The sequence below is a fragment of the Spinacia oleracea genome, chromosome 1 (genome assembly GCF_020520425.1).
Source record: "Spinacia oleracea cultivar Varoflay chromosome 1, BTI_SOV_V1, whole genome shotgun sequence".
Classification (NCBI taxonomy): Eukaryota; Viridiplantae; Streptophyta; class Magnoliopsida; order Caryophyllales; family Amaranthaceae; genus Spinacia; species Spinacia oleracea.
Genome location: NC_079487.1, coordinates 97,991,286 through 98,013,606, shown reverse-complemented (window position 1 = coordinate 98,013,606; position 22,321 = coordinate 97,991,286). Strand labels below are relative to the sequence as shown.

Below are 22,321 nucleotides of genomic sequence, written 5' to 3'. Positions count from 1 at the left end.
TAGGGAACTTGTATTTTTGTACACTAGTTAATTACGAGTATGTTCTTAAATTGTTAAAGTGGATCTATGAGATAGAGGAGAATAGGTCAGCTTCCTGACTCATTTCAGTCTGCAGTTGAGAAAGTTCAGAGTATTTATCTTGCACATAGAAACATCAATGGGAGAGACAAACTTTTATCATTAAATATCTGTGGATGTCAACTAGTTTAGTTGGTAAAGTCTTAAAGGGGTGGTACCCAACTGAGAACGAATCTTGTCTACATCATACGTTGTCTTAACATCTGAGATTAGGAAACAATATAGACAAACTAGTGGTCGGGAATTCAAGCCATCTGATTTAATCAAAATACAAAATGGTCTTGAGACGAGTTACATAACTTTAATTTGAGTAACCTACAAATTCATTAAGCAAACTATGCTAAAGTTGACACAAAATCAACCAACCAGAAGATTGATAATGATCTGGAATGATCTGGAATGATCTAGTAACTCCATCACGACACAAGGAACCTTCAAGAAGTAATCCAGGAAGAGGAAATCAGATATCATTTCCAGGAAGTTGAATCTTCTCCAAACTCTTCATTTTGGTGTTCTTCCCAAATAAACTAAATAGTTTCCAATAATATTTGAAAAGTCAAGTAGATATTCGAGATAAAACTGAATCTAGTTGGGTCTAGTTAACAACATATGATTGCTTCTAGCAAAAAGATACACCCAACAATTTCGGATAAAGGATAATATCTACATTTGCCATCCATGCTGGCAAAAGAGCTGGAGATTTTATTTGCTGGCCAGACTGGAGCTTTTCTCAAGACTGGTTGAACAATGGCAGGAATCTGTATCAAAGAGAGTACAAGATTAAAGCTCCATACAGAAGACTCTTCACCGACTTAAACCACTCCTACCAAGATTTATTCACAATAAGAGGTTTTGAGGTCCAAGAGATCAATCACTCTACATCAACAATATAAATCAAATATCAGTATCTCACATCAATAGCAAAATTCCATCCAGAATCCAAGATTTTATGGAGGTGAAGAAACACTTTGAAAACTATAATGATGCAGAAGTGTAAGCACATCTGCAGAATGCATATATTAAAATAGACATAGCAAATTTGTTAGACTTCACCTGTGTCAATTGAAGCTAACACTTCTAACTAAAACCTAACATCAAAATCACGAATACTTTTGTAACCGAAGAATGAATTGAATTGAATATATTTTTCAGAAAGGCATTTCAAACACCAGATTTCAAATAGGACCCTCTGCCATCAACCCATCAGAATCTTCTTAACAGATAACATACATCTGAGACGTATTTTACGTGAAGTGATAGCATTGCATTATAATAAAGGCCTTCAGTTCTATAAATTGAAAATTTGCAATCAATAGAAATCTGCAATCTCACCAATACCCTCGATTTTTTCATTCCTCTTCTCTTTCCCTTCTTTTCTCTTGCTATTTTCAACCAAGTAGTATTCTAAACTTCACCAGACAATTATTTTGAATTAGGCAATAAATCAACCACCTGATATCTTGTAATAGAACACTATATTGACAACATCCATGGAGGGAGAAAGCATCAACTGTATCATATAAGTCGAGATTCGTAACCTTTCTTTGCACAAATTGGCAAACCCTCATACTATGTCACCATCTCACTAACCAGAAACCCTTCATTCGAGGTTCGGGGATGAGCAACTGAAAGAATTTTATTGTTCAAACTTCAAACAGACTTCAACAGCGCCTAACGCTGCACAATAGTGTGTTCTTTTTAACTGGAACGACTCTGTGCTAACCTCAGTTGAACTTCTTTGTGAAGAAGTGAACCAAACTAATTTTATTGTGTATAGGTCCAAATTACACTAGTTTTGATACCTTCAAAGATTTGTGTATGTTACTTCACAAAGTACCTTTCATAACTGAATTTTAAATAATTAGTTTGGCTCTGATGTTTTTATACTGAATTAAATTGAACTATATTTATCTTAAACGCACTATAATATCCAAATTGAACTTGAAATAAACTTATTTGCAGGATCATCTAATTACCAATATCAAAGTGAGCTTCCAATAATAATTTGTTCATACATACTTTTCCCACAAATCATCACAACTTTCTCTAAGATTATACTTTGAGGATAACAACAATGGCTAACCAGCAGGACAGGAAAAGCTCTATAGTGTACTTCACAACAATTTTCTTTGTTACCGGAAGTCAATAAAACAAACTGCAATAACCCAAACTGAGAGAAAATAATCTACTACTACAAGTTTACAACACATTTTCAGTCTGTATCATGTAAAAGTCCAATCTCGATCATGACAATAAACATCCAGTAGAGGCTAGAAAAAAAGTACAAGTTCCAATAAAAACTCCACCACACTAGATACTTTGAACTCAATTTCCAACCTCATCTAGATCTTAATCAAAAGGATAACACTACTCCATCATTTACAGGATGCAAAATCAGTTATTACTATCGATTCTTCGACCTACCGTCTCGAACAAACGAACATGCTTCTAAATCCGAAGTAATAAATAAAATTTGCAATCCAAACAACAATAACAGATCATTTATTAATTCTAATTTGTAAAATCAATTCAATAAAATTACAACGATTCTCACTAATTTGTCAATACTACCAGTTACAACCCGTAAACCCTAATTTAAAACAAACCTGAGCATTCAATTTAAGTTCTTCTGATCATCACTTTCGTTTAAATCCCCGAATTTCTGCTTGAAAGCATCCTGCCTTTGTAACCACATCATATGCCCCTATATTCACCAAGAATTAAATTTCAAAAAACCTCTAAAAAACAATTGAAACAGAAATTGCATAAAAATTGATGATAATAATCAATGGCGAAACTTTCAAAATGTGCAGAATTCAAAATTAGTTTAATAATTAAATAAAAGTCGGTAGGAATTACCTGAAGTCCAGCAGCCCAAGCAATTAAGACGGAAGCGAACCAAAATTTCTTGTCTTTGATTAAATTTTGGAACTCCATTGTTTGTTTAAACAATCAAGAAGTGGCTTAACCATTAACACCCTATAGAGAATTTGATGATCTAGAGCTTTCGACCCAGCCGGGTTAACGAGGGTCGGGTCAGATTCGAGGCGGTATTGTTGGGTTACCCACTTACCCTCCAAAGCAGGACAGATATGACAGACTTGGGTTCGATTCGAGTCGTGTTGAGTAGGGCCAACTTTTTTTTTTTTTTTTGAACAACAAGGGCCAAGTTTAAGTTGGGTATATATCAAACTCGGGTTAAGTACCGATTGAGTTATTATTATTACTATATTACTATATACTAAAAGAGACATCAGGAATGACACGTGTTATTTTCTGGTGCGATTTTTCCCGCCAACTTTATTTTTTTAAACTTTTTTTTAGAAGATTCTACTTTGTATTTTTTTAGGAAACTAAGATAAAAATGAAATAAAATATAATTGAGTTACTTAGAATACGCAGTTATTTTGTAAATATTATGTATTAATTAGATTCCTAATAAATACTCCCCCCGTCCCGGAATACTTGTCCTGTTTTCCTTATCGGGCCGTCCCTTAATACTTGACCTGTTTCTAAAAATGGAAATATTCTAACAATATTATATTATTTCTCACTCCAGCCGTATTAATCCACCTACCCCCTACTCCATACAAAAAATAATTGAAAATTCAACCCCTACTCCGGGTTCGTTTTTTCGCATATCTGATATGTGTGGAAACACACATATCAACTAAAAGACAAATAGCTAAAAGACAAAAAAATGAAGTACCATTCATGTAAAAAAAGTACCATTCTGTAAAAAAAAAAGTACCAATTTGTGTTTAGAAAAGTACCATTTAGTTTATTTTTTTGTCTTTTTCCTATTTTGTCTTTTGTTCTGATATGTATCTCCCCATACATATCTGATATGTGTTTGTATTTCCTCCCCCTACTCTCCCCAACCCCACCCACCCCTTTACACATTTCCCACTAACTACATTAAAATAATACCCCACTATCAACTACTACCTATTAAATTAAATAAGTCAATTCAAGTCCCTTAAACTCTGTGCCGGTCAAACCGGGTCGAGTATTCCGGGACGGAGGGAGTAGCCTCATATCACACTATTAATTTGTATATTCTTAGAATATGCAGTTAATTACTAAAATGCACATGTACAACAGATAATTCCACGTGTACAACAGATAATTTGTATATATACTGATGTCCTTCATGTACCGTCCCGCCACCAGATTGCTGATATTTTTACAAAAGGTCTTCCACACGTACTTTTTAATGATTTTCGGAACAGTCTCAACGTACGACAATCTCCCGCTTCGATTGCGGGGGTGTAATAAAATATGCATATATTATGTATTAATTAGGTCCCCATATGGCCCATACCGTGCTATTTCCGTGTTAGTTGTCCGTGCTAATGTTAGTGTAATTTCTTGCAAATTGAATGACACATGAAACCGTAATACCATATAAGTTGAACGAAGCATTTGAACTTATTGTGTACAAATGAAAAATACTGCATTTAAGAAAATTTTGTGGTTTTTGAAATAACATTAGTGATAAGTAATGTAGTTCATGAATCACATTTATGATAAGCTTTCAACAGCAACTACATCACAGGAAAAGGAAATTATGATTAGAAAAAAGGCAACATTTCGTCAAATCTTCATTAACTTCAATATTAGTCTCCCATCTCAACAAATCACTTTCTGTATTTGGAGAACTTTACAAGAATATCACCATTCAACATCACCTAAATTTTGGTTATGATCATTATCCAGACTAGAAAGAACGAAAAAATATACAAATGACAGTGGGAAATGAAGAAACTTGCAATAGGGATTTACATTAAAGCCGGAAACTTTATGCACAATAAAGAATTGCCGATATCTGCATTACCGGGAACGGAATATTCACACCTATCCAATTACCTTTTCTTTTCAGCTTTCAGCTTTCAGGAACAAATCTACACAGGACCAATAATAGGTCAGTAAGAAATTACTGCAATATAAATGCAAATGGTGATCTCCTTTTGTTACTATGTTGCCCTTAAATCTAGCCTGCTTTTGTCACAAACATCAAGCGTATGCAGCTGCAACAAAATTAGGTTATGTTTACCGCGTGCTTTTGAAGAAGCTTCGATCCCAACGACGAAAGAACCCATCCATAATATTGCTTCCTGAAGAATTTTTTTCAACAGTCACTGTCGCTTTCGTACCATCACTGGATTCCTTGCCAGATGACTCTGCAACTTGAACAGGTGATGAATCTATTTTTGAATCAGTTTCAGGAATTCTGAAAGATTTATCTAATCGACGTTCAGAAGAAGGATCGTTGGTATCAGAAGTGGAAGGATCACTATTGGTTGATGAGAGCAAAGTTGAATCTGACTTGGATGGTCCACAGTTCTCTTTATATGTAGGAGTAATTGGTTTGAGATTTTCTTGGTTAGATTCGAGAACATTGGAGTTTGCACGGGAGGGTGTCTCTTCACTTGTACCCATGTCCTTCAAAGACTTAACAATGGCTTCCATGACCATCTAATTCAAGCAATACCACAAGAGTAAATCAAATAAAACAAACAAAAAAGTGAGTCAAATGTATGTATAATTATAGTAACTGGGACCCACCCTTTCTTCTTCCTCCATATCACGGGGAAATTCTGCCATGTTGTCAAGAGAGTATTCTACGTATTGATCATCATCAATGGCAATTGGAACATGAGGACCAAAGGGTTGACCATTTGTTAGTTCAAAGCTAATCATTCCAGAACTTGAGGAAGGTGATGCAGTTGCAACTGCCTCTTCCTGGAGCAGAGCAAAGCGTGAAGTAAGCACTTTAACCAAAGGTGAGAGAGAATTAAGAAAATCTCTAAAACATAAGCTACTTTTGCAAGCAGATTTAACAATTTCCCAGCTCATAGATTAATTGTGGTGAAAGCCAGATATTTGAAAAGGAAAGATTCGTTATTTTATGATAAGAGAAAATAAAGTTTACTAGGAACCCAAGTCCTTAAAGCATAGATGGCGAACAATAACAAAGAAACCCCTGATCTTCACAGAATCAATTGGTAGAAAAAGATGTAAACTAAAAGAGAATGATGAGAGCCTAACTAATATTCATTTGATATACGATTTTCTTCCCCCCTTTCCCTCGTTCCTTCCCTTCATCTATTCTCTCCCTTACTTCGCTCTTTTTCCCTATTGATTCTTCCTCTACGACACAGACTTACCAAGAGAGAAAATTTGTCATGAAGGAAAAGACAGAAGATAAAATGCAACAGTGCTAAGAAGAAAGAAAATAAAATTTCTATAGATGATCTAAACTTTTTTCCCTCTCCCATTTCAGCTAGAAAAGTAGTAATAGAACCAAAAAAGTTCCAAGTTTTAGGGGTCTCTCAGAACTCAACTAGAGGAGCAAAAATTTCCAAAAAAAAAAGACTGATAACTCGTCCTGAAAGAAAGGGTTCAGATTCCAGAAACTGGGCGCTTTAAAATATGACCAAGGAATGCCGGAGCAAATGATATACCCCCCCCCAAAAAAATTGTAGGATGGTAAGGCTGCTGATATAACTAGGCGAGTGTCTTTTGTAAATGTGAAATTTTGCAGCATCAAAAATTAAATTGACGGAAGACAATCCTGTGCACTCACCAAAAGACAATAATCCTACCTTGAATTTCAGTATTCATTGATCATAACTATCTTTAACATATTTTATCAGATCTCAAGTCAATGGTAGATTACGTTCTTGATCAAAGGTCAATGTTTTATCAAGAAAATATAGGTTGTTCAGGGGCATTAGGAATTCTTTTTCCCATATATCTTTGCGAGAAGTCATCTCCCTATCCCCAATTTTCTCAATACTTGTCCAATGTCAATACAAGTATGCTCTTTATGAAACTAGACCAAGTGCATCAAAAACAATTATGACAATAAGGTGTAGCCAATATATATTTGTATACCTTTGCTTCAGATTGTTCATCTCCAGCAGGAATAGTAGGGGGTACCTAGGAACATACAAATTGGAAATAAAATCAACCATGTACCAACAAATACATTATAAGAGATCAAGTCTGCAGAAACACTTTAGCTATGTTCCATAATTTCAAAACACATGTTTAACACTGAATATGCAAAAATGTAGCCTTTTAAGACCATTTACTGCATGTACATCTTTATATTAGCCAGTACCGACATCTAAACAAGAGAGTTACCCATCAACACTAACCTCCATTCGGCTCATGGGCCGTTTGGATCGGAGTTGCTCAATAGCATCTCCAGTGCTACTCCTGGCAGGATCTGAATAAAATAGAAATTTTAGGAAACCGAAACAGAACACTAAATATTGAAGATAGTAAGTTAATCATCCAAATTTACACAAAAAAGATAAGATACTAGAGGCATGCCTCTAAATCCACCTGAAAAATTGCTGCCTGCATATCCCAGTCCATGCAATGCATTCCAAGAAGCCTGGAGATTATAAGAATGAACAAGTTAATTCATCAATAAGTTCTTTTTAATCAGATCCAATCATTATTGGTATTAATCTGAATCTACCTTGTCAATGTATTCATGCATTGGGTCAAACAACCTTACTGGAACATCATCCTCTGGAGGTTGCAAAACATTATTAAAAAATATACTTATGGAATCGAAGTAAAACTGAGGCCGCGGAGAGTTGTGATCACCCTCAAATTTGATAATATTCTTGTCTCCCTGTCAGAATTAACTTAACATTTAAGTTTCGAAGAAGAATGAAGTCAAAAGTAGCTCTAAATTAAGAAATAAAAAGCTACAAGTGCAGGTTTATCTAATGTCAGTCAGCACATAATCTAGCCACAAAACCAATACTCCTTTTAGATAAACCTTCAAAAAACAGGGACATTAAATAATCCCTTGACAGGATAAATCAGCAGATAATAAACAGGTATAGTGGCAATAGGCTAATAGCAAACTCACATGAATATTTTAACTCTCTCCTAACCGAATCACACAAACAAATACGAAATCTGAATTTATAATAAATTTGGAGGTTCCCAGTTTATTTAGCTAACGTGCGTTAGTTGTCTATTCGGCAGTGAATTAGATGCTGTTCCAACTTCCAAGTTCTTTTTGTCACGTACTTTGCTAAATCAGGTACTTCTTTGATTAATGTCTAAGCTATAAATCTATAATCAAGGTAGCATGTGGCCATGTGCAACTTTAAGAATTACTTCACCACTTCAAGTGGTAAATAATAAGGGAAATATTTCCATGGCCACATGCTACCTTGATTATAGATTTATATATCCAATTAATAAAAAAAAAAAAAATAGGTGTCAAATAGAAACTGTTAATGGTTTTTGGCTTGTTTCTTATCTTAAAAAAGAAGAAAAACTTAAAACTTACCATGTACACATCATATATACGTTCTGAATGGTGAGGCTGTATAAAATCATCATCGATTGCATGGCCAAACAACACTGGTACAAAGGAAGACTTTGCTACCTAGTCTTGCAGAAACAGGAAATTAAACCAATCAAAATCAACCATCATCAGAAGAACAAAGGGACTAAAGGATTTGCAATATAATTATATAATCACAAGGGTAATCAATCTAATACAAACTAATACAAGAACCTGAATATATCAGGTAACTCATCTAGCCTAGGCCATACACCAAAGTAGAAGGTGTCCTTTACCATAACGGCATAACGTCAAACAGAACTAGGGGAAGATAATTTCCCTACAAAACTTCATGAATCATAAATCACTGTAATAATTTAGTTCCTTGACCAGATAGAGCCCGTAGAGACCTTCCAGTACTGTTTTGAGACTTTTAACTCAGAAAGTTTGATTTAACATAATTCATACAAGACATGTAAATATCTCCAAAGAGAAGTAAACGTAAACATTTCTGCTAAGGTGGTGTCTGTCATTTGTAATAACTTTTAAAAAAATTACGGATCCATCACTCAAAGCACCTTTTTCCTTGGTAAGAAGGCTATTTAGATGAAGTAGACCCTTTTGAACAGTTTTAAGAGACTAACACAGATGGAGGAATTTAAATTTACATAACAACAAAATTTAACTATAAATCTAATCACAACCAATTTGTGAAGTATTGAAAGCAATAGAACCTTAATGGTGTTCAGGTCCATAATATCAAATTTTGCTTTCTTCAAGATCGCTCTTCGCATATATTGGATGGCAAATTTTACCTATAACAGAAAATATATCAACATAAATGTCACTCTGTCAATTAATAGTTTGCAGAAAATAAATAAGCTACGACGGCAATTATTATCACATCTGTTTAAAGAAAGAGGACAGGGAACGAAACAATGCGTTATTTTCATATTACAAGTTATATAATGCAGGAAAATGTATTTTACCAAAAGTGGCAGCATTAGATGTCATTTCAATAGTCATAAACCTACTTTATGCACACATACTTCAGAAGCCACTAACAGATCTGCATTCTAATAACATGTAAAGGCACATTTCAAAAGCATACAATGTATTCATCTGAATAATAGTTCATATATTTACAATTAAAATAATGAAGCCTTAACCCCAAGTATGGGGTCAGCTATAGGAACCAAGATTTTATCTCCTGTGATCGTCAACCACGATCTTCTCCCTCCATTCCCTTCTATAACAGTTCACAACAAATGTATATGCTACTTGGCGATGCACAAATTTCGAATTCCTGCATCAATCATGTCATAATGGATGTTGTTCACTGAGTTTAAAATACTCTCCATCCCATGAATTTTTTTTACAAACACAATGTATCACCCTTCTCGAACACTAAGAACACCAGAGACAGGTCACAGGAGAAACGGTGAACTATGTAAACAAAACAGCAACTTCATCACTTACAATTACAATTTACAAGTCAAGTAAAACAAAGAAACTTCGTGAAATTCATTCTGGTAATGCATCAATATCTGACTAGGTATTACATATAGACATTGTGTTAAGCTCAATTCAGAATTACTCACAGTAAATTTAGGAAGTCGGACTTTGTAGGTATCCACAAGCTCCATCATCAAGTCAACCAAATCTGAGAAGGGGCTGTCAAGAACCATTCCAGCAATTGAAGGATCCTCGGCTCCACACATTAAGCTTCAGAAACAGTAGCTGATACTGTTAGGTAAAACAACCAGCAAAATACCGACAGTTTTTTCATTCAAAATAGGAATGCAGCTCGAAAAGCATCTTCGAAAGACAAATACTTAAAATAACAAGATTGTAATATACTACCTCCGCTCCTTAAAGTTCTTTACGCCTTGGAATATGTGTCCAAAGTATGAAAAATTTGACCGTAAAGGCTCACTATTATATACATCAAAACGTTATCAGGTGGAGTAAGACTTTGTTAAATTAGTCTCGGTATTTTATTTTATTTATAATTTTTTCACATACAAATTTGGATATATTAGTGATTAAATATTGCATCGGAGTCCGTGCAAATAGTAAGGGTAAAGAACATTAAGGAATGGAGGTAGTAGTATACTAGGAAACTTGAAATTGCATGGAGGAACCAGATAGTATGCTAGAGAAATTAAATCTCAATAAAGTTATTACGCCTTGGAATATGTGTCCAAAGTATGAAAACTTTGACCGTAAATGCTCACTATTATATACATCAAAACGTTATCATGTAAGATTTTGTTAAATTAGTCTCGGTATTTTATTTTATTTATAATTTTTTCACATACAATTTGGATATAATAGTGGTTAAATATTGCATCGGAGTCCGTGCAAATAGTAAGCATAAAGAACATTAAGGAACGGAGGTAGTAGTATACTAGGAAACTTGAAATTGCATGGAGGAACCAAATAGTAAGCTGGTTTTTGTGAATTTAGAGGTTGTCCTAGATCGCTTTTCTACGGTCTTCTGTGAGATGTTCTCTCATACTTTTGGTAATTAATAAAAATTTAACTGCCAAAATAAATAAGACGCATAACGGAACCTGGTAACTGCACCCATAGAACGACCCCATAAGCCAATCATAGATGTATTCCCATCTGAACGTAAATAATCAACAACAGCTTTCAGGTCATCTTTCTGTAAAACCCACAGGAAAAGAGTTAAAATATTATACCTTAATTTCAATTGCAAACTGTCCAAAGCTTCATTCACAAGAAAAATAAACAAGCTACCAACAAACAAAAATCACTATTTCTGCAGTTTTAAAAAAAACACCATTTTCTTGGTTTTCCTTGGAGAAAATTTGTCACTTAGAGCCTTTTAAAAAAATTATTGTAAGTTACAGCCTTTAAACCCATGTTTCTTATATATTGCCATTAGTTCTCATTTTCTGATGTCACCAGAGAATGAGAACTGGTCGCACCTTATAAGTAAAATGAGAACTGAAGGCTCTTGTCGCCAGAGAATGAGTTTGGTCGCAATTTATAAGAAAAATGAGATTAAAGACTGTAATTTACAATAAATTAATAACTTTTTTAAAAGGCTATAACTTACAAAGTGACCACTTTATAAGGATGTAAGTGGGAAGTTTTCCTTTCGTTAGAGTACATCTTTTAAACTGTTGGAATATCAAGAAAAGATCAAAAGACTATTCGTAATTTCGTAGTTCTCCAGAAGAATCAGTCACAATCACATATATTGACAGGGGTAAAGTCCAATTTAATGAAGAACAAAAAATTTGGATATTCTCAACTCAAGTGAAGCATATATGGAAACTTACCTCGTTCCACCCTAGAGTAACATGCTCCCCTCCGGAAAGTCCAGAACCTGAGAAGTCCAAGGTGAAAACTGTAATGTTTAAGGGCAGCAATATTATAGCAGCTTCGCTGGCATCTGCCCTGCACCCACTGGCGTGCCAGTTGACATGAACCGTAGTCAGTAAAGTTAACATACAACAAAAGGCAGCAGATTAAATATACTGCAAAAAATACAAATAACCAGTTCATAAATTTACTAATCAATAATATAGCTCAATGCATTCTAGAAGACAAGCTTCTTGACTGTAGGATTAGCGCTAGACACTAGTGGCTTGTTTCTTGGGTGATAATCAGAATAAATCTATTTCCAATCAAAGGAAAGTCTCATTCCAATAATCAAATGTAATGTTTTTCCACCCCCAAGTATTTCCTTTTTCTTCATAACGCTTCATTACCTTTCAATGGTCAATACCACCTCTAAGTTTCAATATAAATTTATGAAGAAAAACACATGAATGGAATGAATTTGTATCACCAATTCATCGTGGGCATTGACATGTGACTCTCCGTACAGAATTACATATAAATTTATTACTAGTACTGCCAACCAAACGAGCGCAAGTACAATGATGTCCAAAGGTTATTTTATTCCACACAAATGCTTCGTAAACCATGGACCATAAGCTTTATCTGGAGCCTGTCTTGCCCCATTCATCAAGTTGAAGCTGACTCACTCAACCCACTCACTCGCAACCCTGACGTTATATTTCCTCCACCGACCATTTGACTCACATGGTAAGACCGTGAAACGCAAGTATATCATGTTATAAAGAGTAACTTTTGTGTTTCTTATACCATATTTTTTGTAATATGTACCATCTCCTTATTGTATTATAAACAGTTTACTAGATTGTCTTATAATTATAGGAAGACATCTCAAATAAAACAAGGATTGTCAATAATGATATTTACTGTAGAACATTAACTGCTGTGACGGGAAAGGAAGACGATAAAGACAAGTATCCATTTATCCAAAGAAGCACTCAAAAATCCTACAAGAATTTCCTTTCAGGCTAGGCAGCGTTAAACCAGATCATAAAATATCTATTATGTCATATAATTTAGTGTGCAGATAAGAAGGTTGGACCAGATCTGCTTTGCAATTCCCAATCTTTCAGATTTCATTGACAAGTATACAAACATCAACAAAGTGCACACAAAATACAAGATAAAGTCACTACTATACAAAAAGAACTCTGAACACAATGTTCCAACTAACCTGTTACCATGGCAGTATATTACACAAGGTAGGAGCTTCCCTTCAGGACTCACAGGGGGGGCGTAATGACTGCATTGAAGAACATCCCCTCGACTGTTCTTAATCTGCAAACATAGTTCATCAATTTTTAGACTGATTAAGATCAGAAGGGAGAAAAGAAAAAAAAAAATGAAATTCAGGCAATGCGTGCAACGCCCACATGCATGTAACTTATGGAACAGCTCCCCGAATGCTAGACAAGTTCCAATATGCTTTGGTTTACCAGAACATTCCCACATTTACCATCCGGCGTCCGCAAAGGATGGGATCAGGGATAATTTTCTCGGTGCAGAACAAAATACCAACGCCATTTTGATTTTTCAATTCAAAACAGCACACAGCACCACTGACAAAACTGATAAAACCATAAGCAGTTTTAATTATAGAACAGGTAACATCATTCACCGTTTATTTAAAAGAAAAAAAGAACATCCCCAATCAGATCCTACATGGATGGTAATGTGGGAATCATTATATAAACCAAAGCATACTGGGAGTTTTGTTTCTTGCCTAGCAATATCTTGGGAAATAGTTAAAAGTGTTTTTGACATATTACTTCTATTCAATACTATGGATTTTCACACGTTTGTGCTATACATTTATACAATAAAAGAATCAAATAGCATAAACCAAAAGCTTACCTCAACGTCCTTCCTCTTGTACCACTTCCCTTTTAGCATGAACTCTTGATCTAAAAGGTCATGCTCAGGGTTATATTCAGCTCTGCATAAAAGTTAAACAAATTATGTATTGCACACATTATTGATCGTTCTCTCAAGCACATATAGACGATTATAGAACATAGAATTTCTAACACACTGGGCAGGGCTACTTCACTTTTGCTTATAATATCAAGTTGTCATTAAAGCTAAAATCTCCGTATTTAAGGGCGTTTTGCAGCTTCATTTCTTCTTATCAAACTTAAATGGAAAACTCTTTGCTTATTTATATGCTCTTGTGAAACCATAAACTACTGGTAAAAATCCTCTGTACAGTTGGTCAAGTTCAACAATATGCACTAGTTTCACAACAAGTGTTCAGAAGATGATAACAAACAATATAATAAGGTAAATACTTTATTCATGTCACGTTTCCTCAGCGGTGTATAATTAGGATTCCTTGTGTATCAGGGTTCGTTACGTGTTCACACTGTAATCTGACTGCTATATACGTGAATAATACGCAAGCCCTAATCAGGGACTTCTTCATATTCTAGCATGGAATCGAGGCCAAAGCTCCTAACCTATATTTTCTTCTATCTTCTCTCTCTCTCTCTCTCTAAGCTGTGGACCTCCCTTGGTTTTCACCAAAACCAGCGCCTCTCCACCTTTTCTCACCATCCGTTGCCTTTTGTGAGTCACCATGGATGATGACAAAACACCTCCAGTACTCTAAACGTTCACTAAGCAGCTGTGCACATTAGGTCAAAGCCGTCAAACCTCAAACCCCAAAACATAAAGTCACTCCTCCACCTTTTCTCTCCTTTCGTTGCCTTTTCAAGACACCTCCAATACTCTAAACGTTCAGTCGTTCACTAAGCAGCTACATACACTAGGTCAAAGCCGTCAAACCTCAAAACCCCAAAACATAAAGTCCCACATACTAATGAATTTATGCTTCACAGGCTAGCAGCATGAGAGTATAATCTAACATACATGAAACTAAAATAGTTTAAATGTTAAGAGGATCCCAGCAAGATATTTACAGCACAACCAAGGTAGATATCATTAAGACATTAACTGTTGCCTAAAGTTCAGCTTCCCGACTTAAATTGTTTTCTTACCCGTTATTGCTCGCTTGCTTGTATACAAAATCAATACAAGTGTTCGGTAGATATATTTCCGTGGATAAATCCCTAACCTAATTATGGAAATAAAATATTTCATTGAGCAAGAGTAAGCAAATCTAACTAATAAAACCCAACCACTAAAATTTCCAAAAATGGAATGCAAAATGGAATAACTAAAACAGAGAAAGGAAAGTAATTTAATGTCACACCTTGGTGGTCGAATAATGAAGTTCACAAGTTGCTCCATAGTTCATCAGCTATGGACCAATGGCCTTTTACTTAACCTGCAAGATAACATCTCTCATCAAAAAAACAAAAACGGACATGATTGCAAAAGAATAAATGGATATTCTAATAGTATTTGGTATTCAAACCAAATTGAGAAACACATAATACACAATCCAAAATCAGGCCAATCCCTAAGCAAGAGCGCCCATTTTAATAGTTTTCTATCCTACATAAAGGGTATAAACTAATAAAAATCAGAGCAAAAATAGGTTGAATGGTTGAAGTGGTTCAATGGCATTGAGGCCTTGATAATAATCAAACTTCTTAATGCATCAGGGGTTCAAACCTAATCTTCTCATAAACAAAAAATCCAGCACCATTTACATTTCCTCAAGCACCGTCATTCAATTTTCCAAAAATAACAAAAATTGACTAAATTCTTATTCAATCAAACTCATAAATTATACTCCGTACATACATTAATTCAATTCAATCAAACTAAACATTAATATACCCTTAAACTATTGCTCTTTTCTACTGTGCTCCCTCCTTAAAAAAAAACAAACAAATCAACCCCCTAAACATAGTATCTTACCAAAAACAAAGTGAAAAAAGGATAATATGATTTTTCAACTTCAATTATGAACTGGGTACAGCAAAGCAAACAGAAAACGTAACAGACTATATTTAACAAGATTTGATCATTTGAAATATCATATCAAGCGAAATCCATCATCCCCAAATGAGATTGATGAACTAAACACTTATTGGATCTTCAGATACAAATAAAATCAACAGAAAATTCAATAAAATCGATATTAAAAAATATATATAGAAAAGTAAAGAAAATACATGAGGAAAAGAAGCTATACACTGTCGTCAACACCGGGAGTAGCAACGGCGGGGAAGGAGAGGCACCGCGAAGTAGAGGTGATGATGCAGATAGAAGATGGTGGTTTTGTTGGGGGAGAGTGGTTAGATGGTGGTTTTGTCGGAGACTTTAAGAGGAGATGGCAATCAGAACGAGGAAGGAGATGAAGAGCAGAGTTTGAGGAGAGAGAAAAATCATTTGGGTTTTACTTTCTTTTTCTTTTTCTTTCCTTTTCTTTTTTTGCAGAAAATACTTAATTTCTTTTTACAATCTTCATATTTACAAATTACAATCCCTAAAAAAATTACAATAGATGGTATAATTGTAATAGATAGCAAAACTTAAAAATTTTACCCGTAAATCCTTGAAAAAGAAAATTAACTAAATTGTAAATTACAAGTCTGCCCATTTTTAAAAAGATTTTACCAATTCGTTCCTATATGTTATTTACGGTTATTGTTTTCACGCGAATTAAGATAAAGGAGAAGGTGAGCAAGTGGAGTAGTTATTTGCAAGTGGATGAAAGTGACTTCATGTTTAAGTGTGAAAGTAGATGAATAAAAAAAATCAGAATATAGGTTATAATTATGCAAGTGAGCCAATAATGTTGCAAGTGGATGAATAAAAAAATCAGAATAGATAATATAATTGCAAACATTATATTATATAAGAACATCTGAATTGATCTACCGAAAGTTCTTTACACTTATACTTTATTCTGGTTGCAATAAAGCATAAGTGTAAAGAACTTTCGAGAACGGATTTAAACAGAAAGCGTAAAAATTTTTAAGGAACGGAGGTAGTATATAAGAACATCTGAATGAAGTAAGCAGCTATCTGATAAGAATTGGAAGATCATACTCAAAGTCATGGCATAATTAAAGTAGAAAGAAAGTTAAGCACTCGAGTCAAATTTAAAGACGTACTTCGTAAGAAGGATTGAAAAGGGAAATGCAAATCGTTTTCATGATTTAGTTCTTAAAAGACGAAGCTGACATGTGGTAATGTAAAAGAAACGGTGGATGTATTTTTTTTTTTTTTGATTTTAAATAAGAAACCAACAATTTGATTGCTAACAACTTACAATGTGGTTGATACTTGAAGGTACGTGCTTTTGCAATTTTAAAACTATTATTTTGCAAAAATGAATATTTGCAATATAATTTGTTTGATCATCATTGATCTTCTATTGTAGGGTTAAATTTTAAATTTATTGTGTTTCACCTATTTTCTTGTGGGATAATAATATATACTTCATAGTTATATTCACTAAATATTTGCATTATTAAAAAACAAAATATGCAATCATGCATACAAAAGTTGGTGGAAACCAAACTATGTTGTCATAATTGTTAGAGGTCGGGTATAAGTAGGAGCATAATTCGATTAAAATTGAAATTTTTCAAAATGTAATCAATAACTTGTTTTTTTGTCATTTCTACCGGAACAACACGAGTAAAAATCAAACAATAATCAAAACATTGAATTCAAATAAATTGGGTGTTTGATGAATTTGGATTGAAAAGTAGTTGTTTAGGATGGCAAAAATGGGTTAAAAAGATGTCCAAACTCTTTAATGGATGATCATACATACGTACATTATTTATAAGAAATGGGTAGGAACCGAGGCAAACATAGTCGTTTGTCGCTACAGAGCTGGCGCGCTACAGCACAAGCCTAGATTGTAAATATAGCGGAGAATATAAACTTTGTTCTTGAATTTGGGTTTGAGTTTATGATATCTTGAACCTGGAAAGATATTGGTGTGCATTTTCAAACCTATGTGGATTTTGCTAAACATCATTTGTATAACTTAGATATTGTCCAAAAAGAGGAAAGGTGTTTTGGTTCGATCCCGATTTTTGCGTTTAGTTCATATCTCCTTCGTTGTAATTCGGAATATAGTTTTGTGATATACCTTTGGAAATATTGTTAGAAGGGCTAGCAAGTAAAGTTCAAGGATGAATGAAGGGTTTTTGAGCAAGTGAGCTCAATTTTAGGCTTATGGCATACATATTAGAGTCTCCAAGGTAAATGGAAGTATATATATATAAAATATACTTCCTCCGTTTCATAATCATGTTTCATTTTTTATTTTTTTTTTCATGTTTGACAATGCACATTTTATATCATTTTATCTCTAGTTATACATTAGTGAAATTATAAATTGACTAATACATGGTGTAATATTTGTAATTAGTGATAATTTGTAAGATCATATGATTCTAAATTTGACTATTGTACGGTAAATATTAACATATACCATAATAGACTATAAAAATGTACAGCTCGAGATAGTAAGTCTTTTATTTGGCTTGATGACAGTACAATTTATTTGGAATGATATTTAAGGTATTTTTATTGGACCATGGAATAAAAATGAGATATCTTAATCAGTAATAGTGAATAGTAAAATATTACTCTTGAATAACAACGGCGAGATCTAAAATAACCTTATATAATGATATTATAAATCGTGTATAAAAATCTTGAACTATATATAATACATTATCATAAAGATTAATTTTAATACTTAGTGCTTTGTAGTTATTAGTTAAGTACTCCCTCCAAAATGGAGAGGCGAATGGTTCTCATTTGTCAAAAGAGAGTCGAATGTATTGTTTGCTCCTCTGATATTTTATACCTCATATATTTTAGAAGGTGAATTTGAAAACTGCACAAATATCATATACGGAGTAAGTTTTATCTCTAAAATACAAATTGCTGACAGAATTAAATATGTGATATTTTAATTATTCTTATTTTAAGTTTAATTTATTTATATTAAAAGAGAGGTCAATCAATGAGAGACATTTGTCATCACCACATTGATTTCCTCTCTTTTAGTATAATATATATATATATATATATATATATATATATATATATATATATATATATATATATATATATATATATATATATATATATATATATTTTAGGCTATATATATATTATTCTCACACCTAAACAATATGTAAAATTAATATTATGTTTTTTGTGTTTCCATTGTTATAGCCTAAAAAATAGGAGAGTGGGAGTATAAAATCTCGCAGCTGCATATATTTAGATTGGGCTGTATATTTTTTCTAAAGGTTTTGTTATTTGATGCGTGATATTATTTTACAAAATATTTGTTGCTTTAATTATTTTTTTAACATTTTTGTCAGCCGTTTTTTCTGGAAAGTTAACATTAGAATCGGAGATATTGTTGTTTTGTGAAATATTTGTTGCTTTATTAAAAAAAAAAAAATTCGTAGCCTTTTTGTCCTGGAAGTTTAAGATCATGTGCGGTATTAGAAAGATGTTCTAAAAAGTTTATGCTTAGTTTTTTTTTTTAATTTTATTTTTAATATTAAAAGAGAGGACCAATCATGTGGTGACATTTGTCATCACCACATTGAGTTCCTCTCTTTTAGTATAGTATATAGATTAATACGTAACTCTTATTTTCGAATTATACCAGGAATGCAAATTCTATCTCTTTTAGGATTTATGTTGGAGTGTAACACCTACTTCTGACAGGTTTCTATCTTTTATGACTTTGCCACTTTTAACAACTACCTTTTAGGGCAGTTACTATCTTTAGCAGGTTTCTATAAATAGCAGTTTTGACTGAAATGAAAGGGTGATTGAGATTCGTTATTTATAGGAGATGCGTTGCCAAGTGGAGATTTATGTTCTCATCATCGAACCTTCCCTTTCGGGAATGGGGACAAAAGTAGGCGTCTATAGGTTCCAATTCTTAAATATTTGTAACCTATTGGGTACGTTGTAAACACAAATTCCAATGTCGAGTAACCAAACAAGATCAAAATGATACATAAGCTAACTGATAAAATAATTCAAGCTGTTATGAAATTAGGGAGAAAGGGAGAAAGAGGAAGAGAGAAACTGGCGGTTATCATCTTATTCTAATAAATATAATATGTACATATACATGTATTATATAGGATAAGGATGTCAGGGGTATAATGGGCATCCACAATACAATATATTTATAACACTCCCCCTTGGATGTCCATTATCTAAAACAATACAATGGCCCTGTAAGGTACATGAGATGATGCCTCATTAAAAACCTTTCTAGGAAAACCCTGTGGGATAAAAACCTAATGAATGAAAAGAGTACAACACTCATCATAATACGCTTGGGATGTTGCCTCGTTAAAAACCTTACCAGGAAAACCCAATGGGACAAAACCATGGTTAAGGGAAAAAGAGTGCAACGCGTATTTTCTCCCCCTGATGAATATATCACTTGAGATCTTCTAATTCAATGAATCTAATACCGTTGATAACTTTCCAAATGTAGCAACATGAAGCTCCTTGGAAGTTGATTCTCCACAATTTGAGTTGAATTTTCAAATCTTCACTTGTACTCGCTAGATGAGTATTTATATCACCAGACTTTTAAAAATAATACCTGAAATAAATATATTTTCTTGTACATAATATTACAAAATGTATCCTTAAACCTTCTTCTGGAGGTCATAAATAGTATTAATCATCAATGTTGATCAAAATTTCTCTAGTCATATTTTCATGGAAACATGATAAATAATAAAGCCACTGTCCAACTTAGGCTATATAACTAATAATGTAATTTATGGTTCTTCTGGACCATAAAATAAAACTCAATGTAAGGGCATTACTTACTTTTATCTCATATTTTGAATCAATTCATATTTGAACAAGAATTCTTTCGCGAACAAATTAATATGTATATTTCATAAGTCTTAAGTACTCAAACTACTGGTTGAGAACTTGATATGACATTTCAAAAACACTCTTTTAGAGTTTTGATAATATTTGATCAATGTTATGACATTCATATATGTAAAACTTAAAGGGCTAGATGTTTAAAAACATCACGTATAAGTTCTTCAGGAACTTTTCTTATTTGCATGATTCATAACATGTTATTAAATCAACATTATATATTTCTTTCGCAATTATTAGCCCATTGGAGTAAGAAACTCCTCTTATAATATTCATAAAGTTGCAAATCCGTCTTATCATTATTTGGATGCATATTTATATACGACATCATAATAGTTTTGAAACATTTAATATGAAATTATAACTGGATAAATCTACATCATACCATGATAAAACATAAAAACAAACTAAATGTATGATAAATGATGCATTTATCTATAACTACACATGTTTATGAATGTAAGACTCAAATGCAAAACATTTTACATTGTGGATATTTCAAATCCATAACTTGTTGGACTTTAGGTCCATGAGCTCATTTGATCGTTATAGTTATGTCTATATCGAAATAGACACGGATTTACAATCCCCTATTCAATCCATTATTTCTCGCATATGCATTATGTTTCGGTTCCATCATCTACCGGTATCATCAAAATTCTTCAACATATACTTTGCATGCTATTCATTAATGATATCTGAATACTTATTCAATAGGTACCATTTAGCTCTTCTCATGGGCCATCTATTATAGTTCAGATATCTATACCATTTCAAGGGTATTTCATACACTATAATAGTGTTTTCTTTCTTTTCAATAATATCATCAACTGCATTATCTTGCCCTTTTCATATAAACAAATCTATATTTCATCACTATTTGGAACCGTATAAATAATATACACTTCAGGTGTAGAGATTTAAATAAATATTGGCAAGATCATTATAGTAACATCGAGCACTATGACCATTATACACATTTATGCATCTGAACATGTAACAATTTAACATAATCAAGTCATAGATATTTATGTCCAAACATACTTCGAGGACATACAGTTGACATTTACACTTACTCAAATGGGGATCGATATATTATCTTCCAATTTTGCCAACTTATTCTAGCTCGTCTCCCCCTAAGTTGGGAAAATATTTTCAATATATTATGGGGCATAAAATCTTTCGCCAACTAATAATACACTTTTCAGCGTGTATTTTAATATATACTTCATACTTTCGTTCTCTTCTGGAGATTAACATTGATCATGGGGAGTAGATACACTGTGCAGTTGTATTTTATTTTTTCTTCATATTTTCTCATTTCGTGTTGACATATGATTGCCCCAATCAAGAGATTTACGATATTTAAATCAATCATAAAACATTTGTAAACTTCGTGGTGATATTCAAGTCACCTACTATCATTCTGGTGAACATCAGGTCACTGACTATCATGGTGAACTTCATATCACCTATCATTATAAAAGTTTTCAAAGCTATTAATATCTCTTGTATTTATTTTCTCAATCGATTCATTATAACTATTCGATTGAAATACAACTCAACCTCATCATTATGTCTTGCCTTTGAATATATACAACATATGAGGAATGTCAGCACATAAATTTTTATTTGACAAGAATTTTCAAATTCTCATAACGGGTGTTCTTAAACCCAGATGGCTTGAATTATCACATCGTA

At 33.2% G+C, this 22,321-nt stretch overlaps 2 protein-coding genes across 5 annotated transcripts; both read right to left on the bottom strand.

Moving 5' to 3' along the window:
* Positions 1-312: 312 nt before the first annotated feature.
* On the bottom strand, positions 313-3,231 carry LOC110800949 (uncharacterized). Of its 2 annotated transcripts, none has more exons than XM_056837159.1 (3): positions 2,938-3,231; positions 2,685-2,782; positions 313-954 (listed from the first exon to the last, which is right to left on the bottom strand). In XM_056837159.1, exons 1-2 carry the CDS (start codon positions 3,013-3,015, stop codon positions 2,693-2,695), a joined length of 168 nt encoding a protein of 55 aa, XP_056693137.1. In that variant the 5' UTR covers positions 3,016-3,231; the 3' UTR covers positions 313-954; positions 2,685-2,692. The 2 variants fall into 2 exon arrangements, with proteins under 2 accessions (XP_056693137.1, XP_021861959.1); XM_022006267.2 differs by having other exon boundaries at positions 313-836; positions 2,938-3,198.
* Positions 3,232-4,669: 1,438 nt separating this feature from the next.
* On the bottom strand, positions 4,670-16,130 carry LOC110800946 (uncharacterized). Of its 3 annotated transcripts, none has more exons than XM_022006263.2 (15): positions 15,880-16,130; positions 15,009-15,083; positions 13,652-13,733; positions 12,972-13,075; positions 11,716-11,842; positions 10,978-11,072; positions 10,003-10,126; positions 9,136-9,216; positions 8,405-8,503; positions 7,574-7,732; positions 7,423-7,486; positions 7,245-7,315; positions 6,979-7,023; positions 5,647-5,823; positions 4,670-5,556 (listed from the first exon to the last, which is right to left on the bottom strand). In XM_022006263.2, exons 2-15 carry the CDS (start codon positions 15,044-15,046, stop codon positions 5,131-5,133), a joined length of 1,692 nt encoding a protein of 563 aa, XP_021861955.2. In that variant the 5' UTR covers positions 15,047-15,083; positions 15,880-16,130; the 3' UTR covers positions 4,670-5,130. The 3 variants fall into 3 exon arrangements, with proteins under 3 accessions (XP_021861955.2, XP_021861954.2, XP_021861956.2); XM_022006262.2 differs by having other exon boundaries at positions 15,900-16,130; XM_022006264.2 differs by having other exon boundaries at positions 7,435-7,486; positions 15,900-16,130.
* Positions 16,131-22,321: the final 6,191 nt, after the last annotated feature.

Excerpts from the sequence above, each read along its gene's own strand:
- LOC110800949 (XM_056837159.1), bottom strand. The coding sequence starts at position 3,015 with ATGGAGTTCCAAAATTTAATCAAAGACAAGAAATTTTGGTTCGCTTCC. Across the intron at positions 2,783-2,937 it reads CTTGGGCTGCTGGACTTCAG|GGGCATATGATGTGGTTACA; the intron begins GTAATTCCTACC and ends TGGTGAATATAG.
- LOC110800946 (XM_022006263.2), bottom strand. The coding sequence starts at position 15,046 with ATGGAGCAACTTGTGAACTTCATTATTCGACCACCAAG. Across the intron at positions 7,487-7,573 it reads TGCATGAATACATTGACAAG|GCTTCTTGGAATGCATTGCA; the intron begins GTAGATTCAGAT and ends TATAATCTCCAG. Across the intron at positions 7,316-7,422 it reads TTTTTCAGGTGGATTTAGAG|ATCCTGCCAGGAGTAGCACT; the intron begins GCATGCCTCTAG and ends TATTTTATTCAG.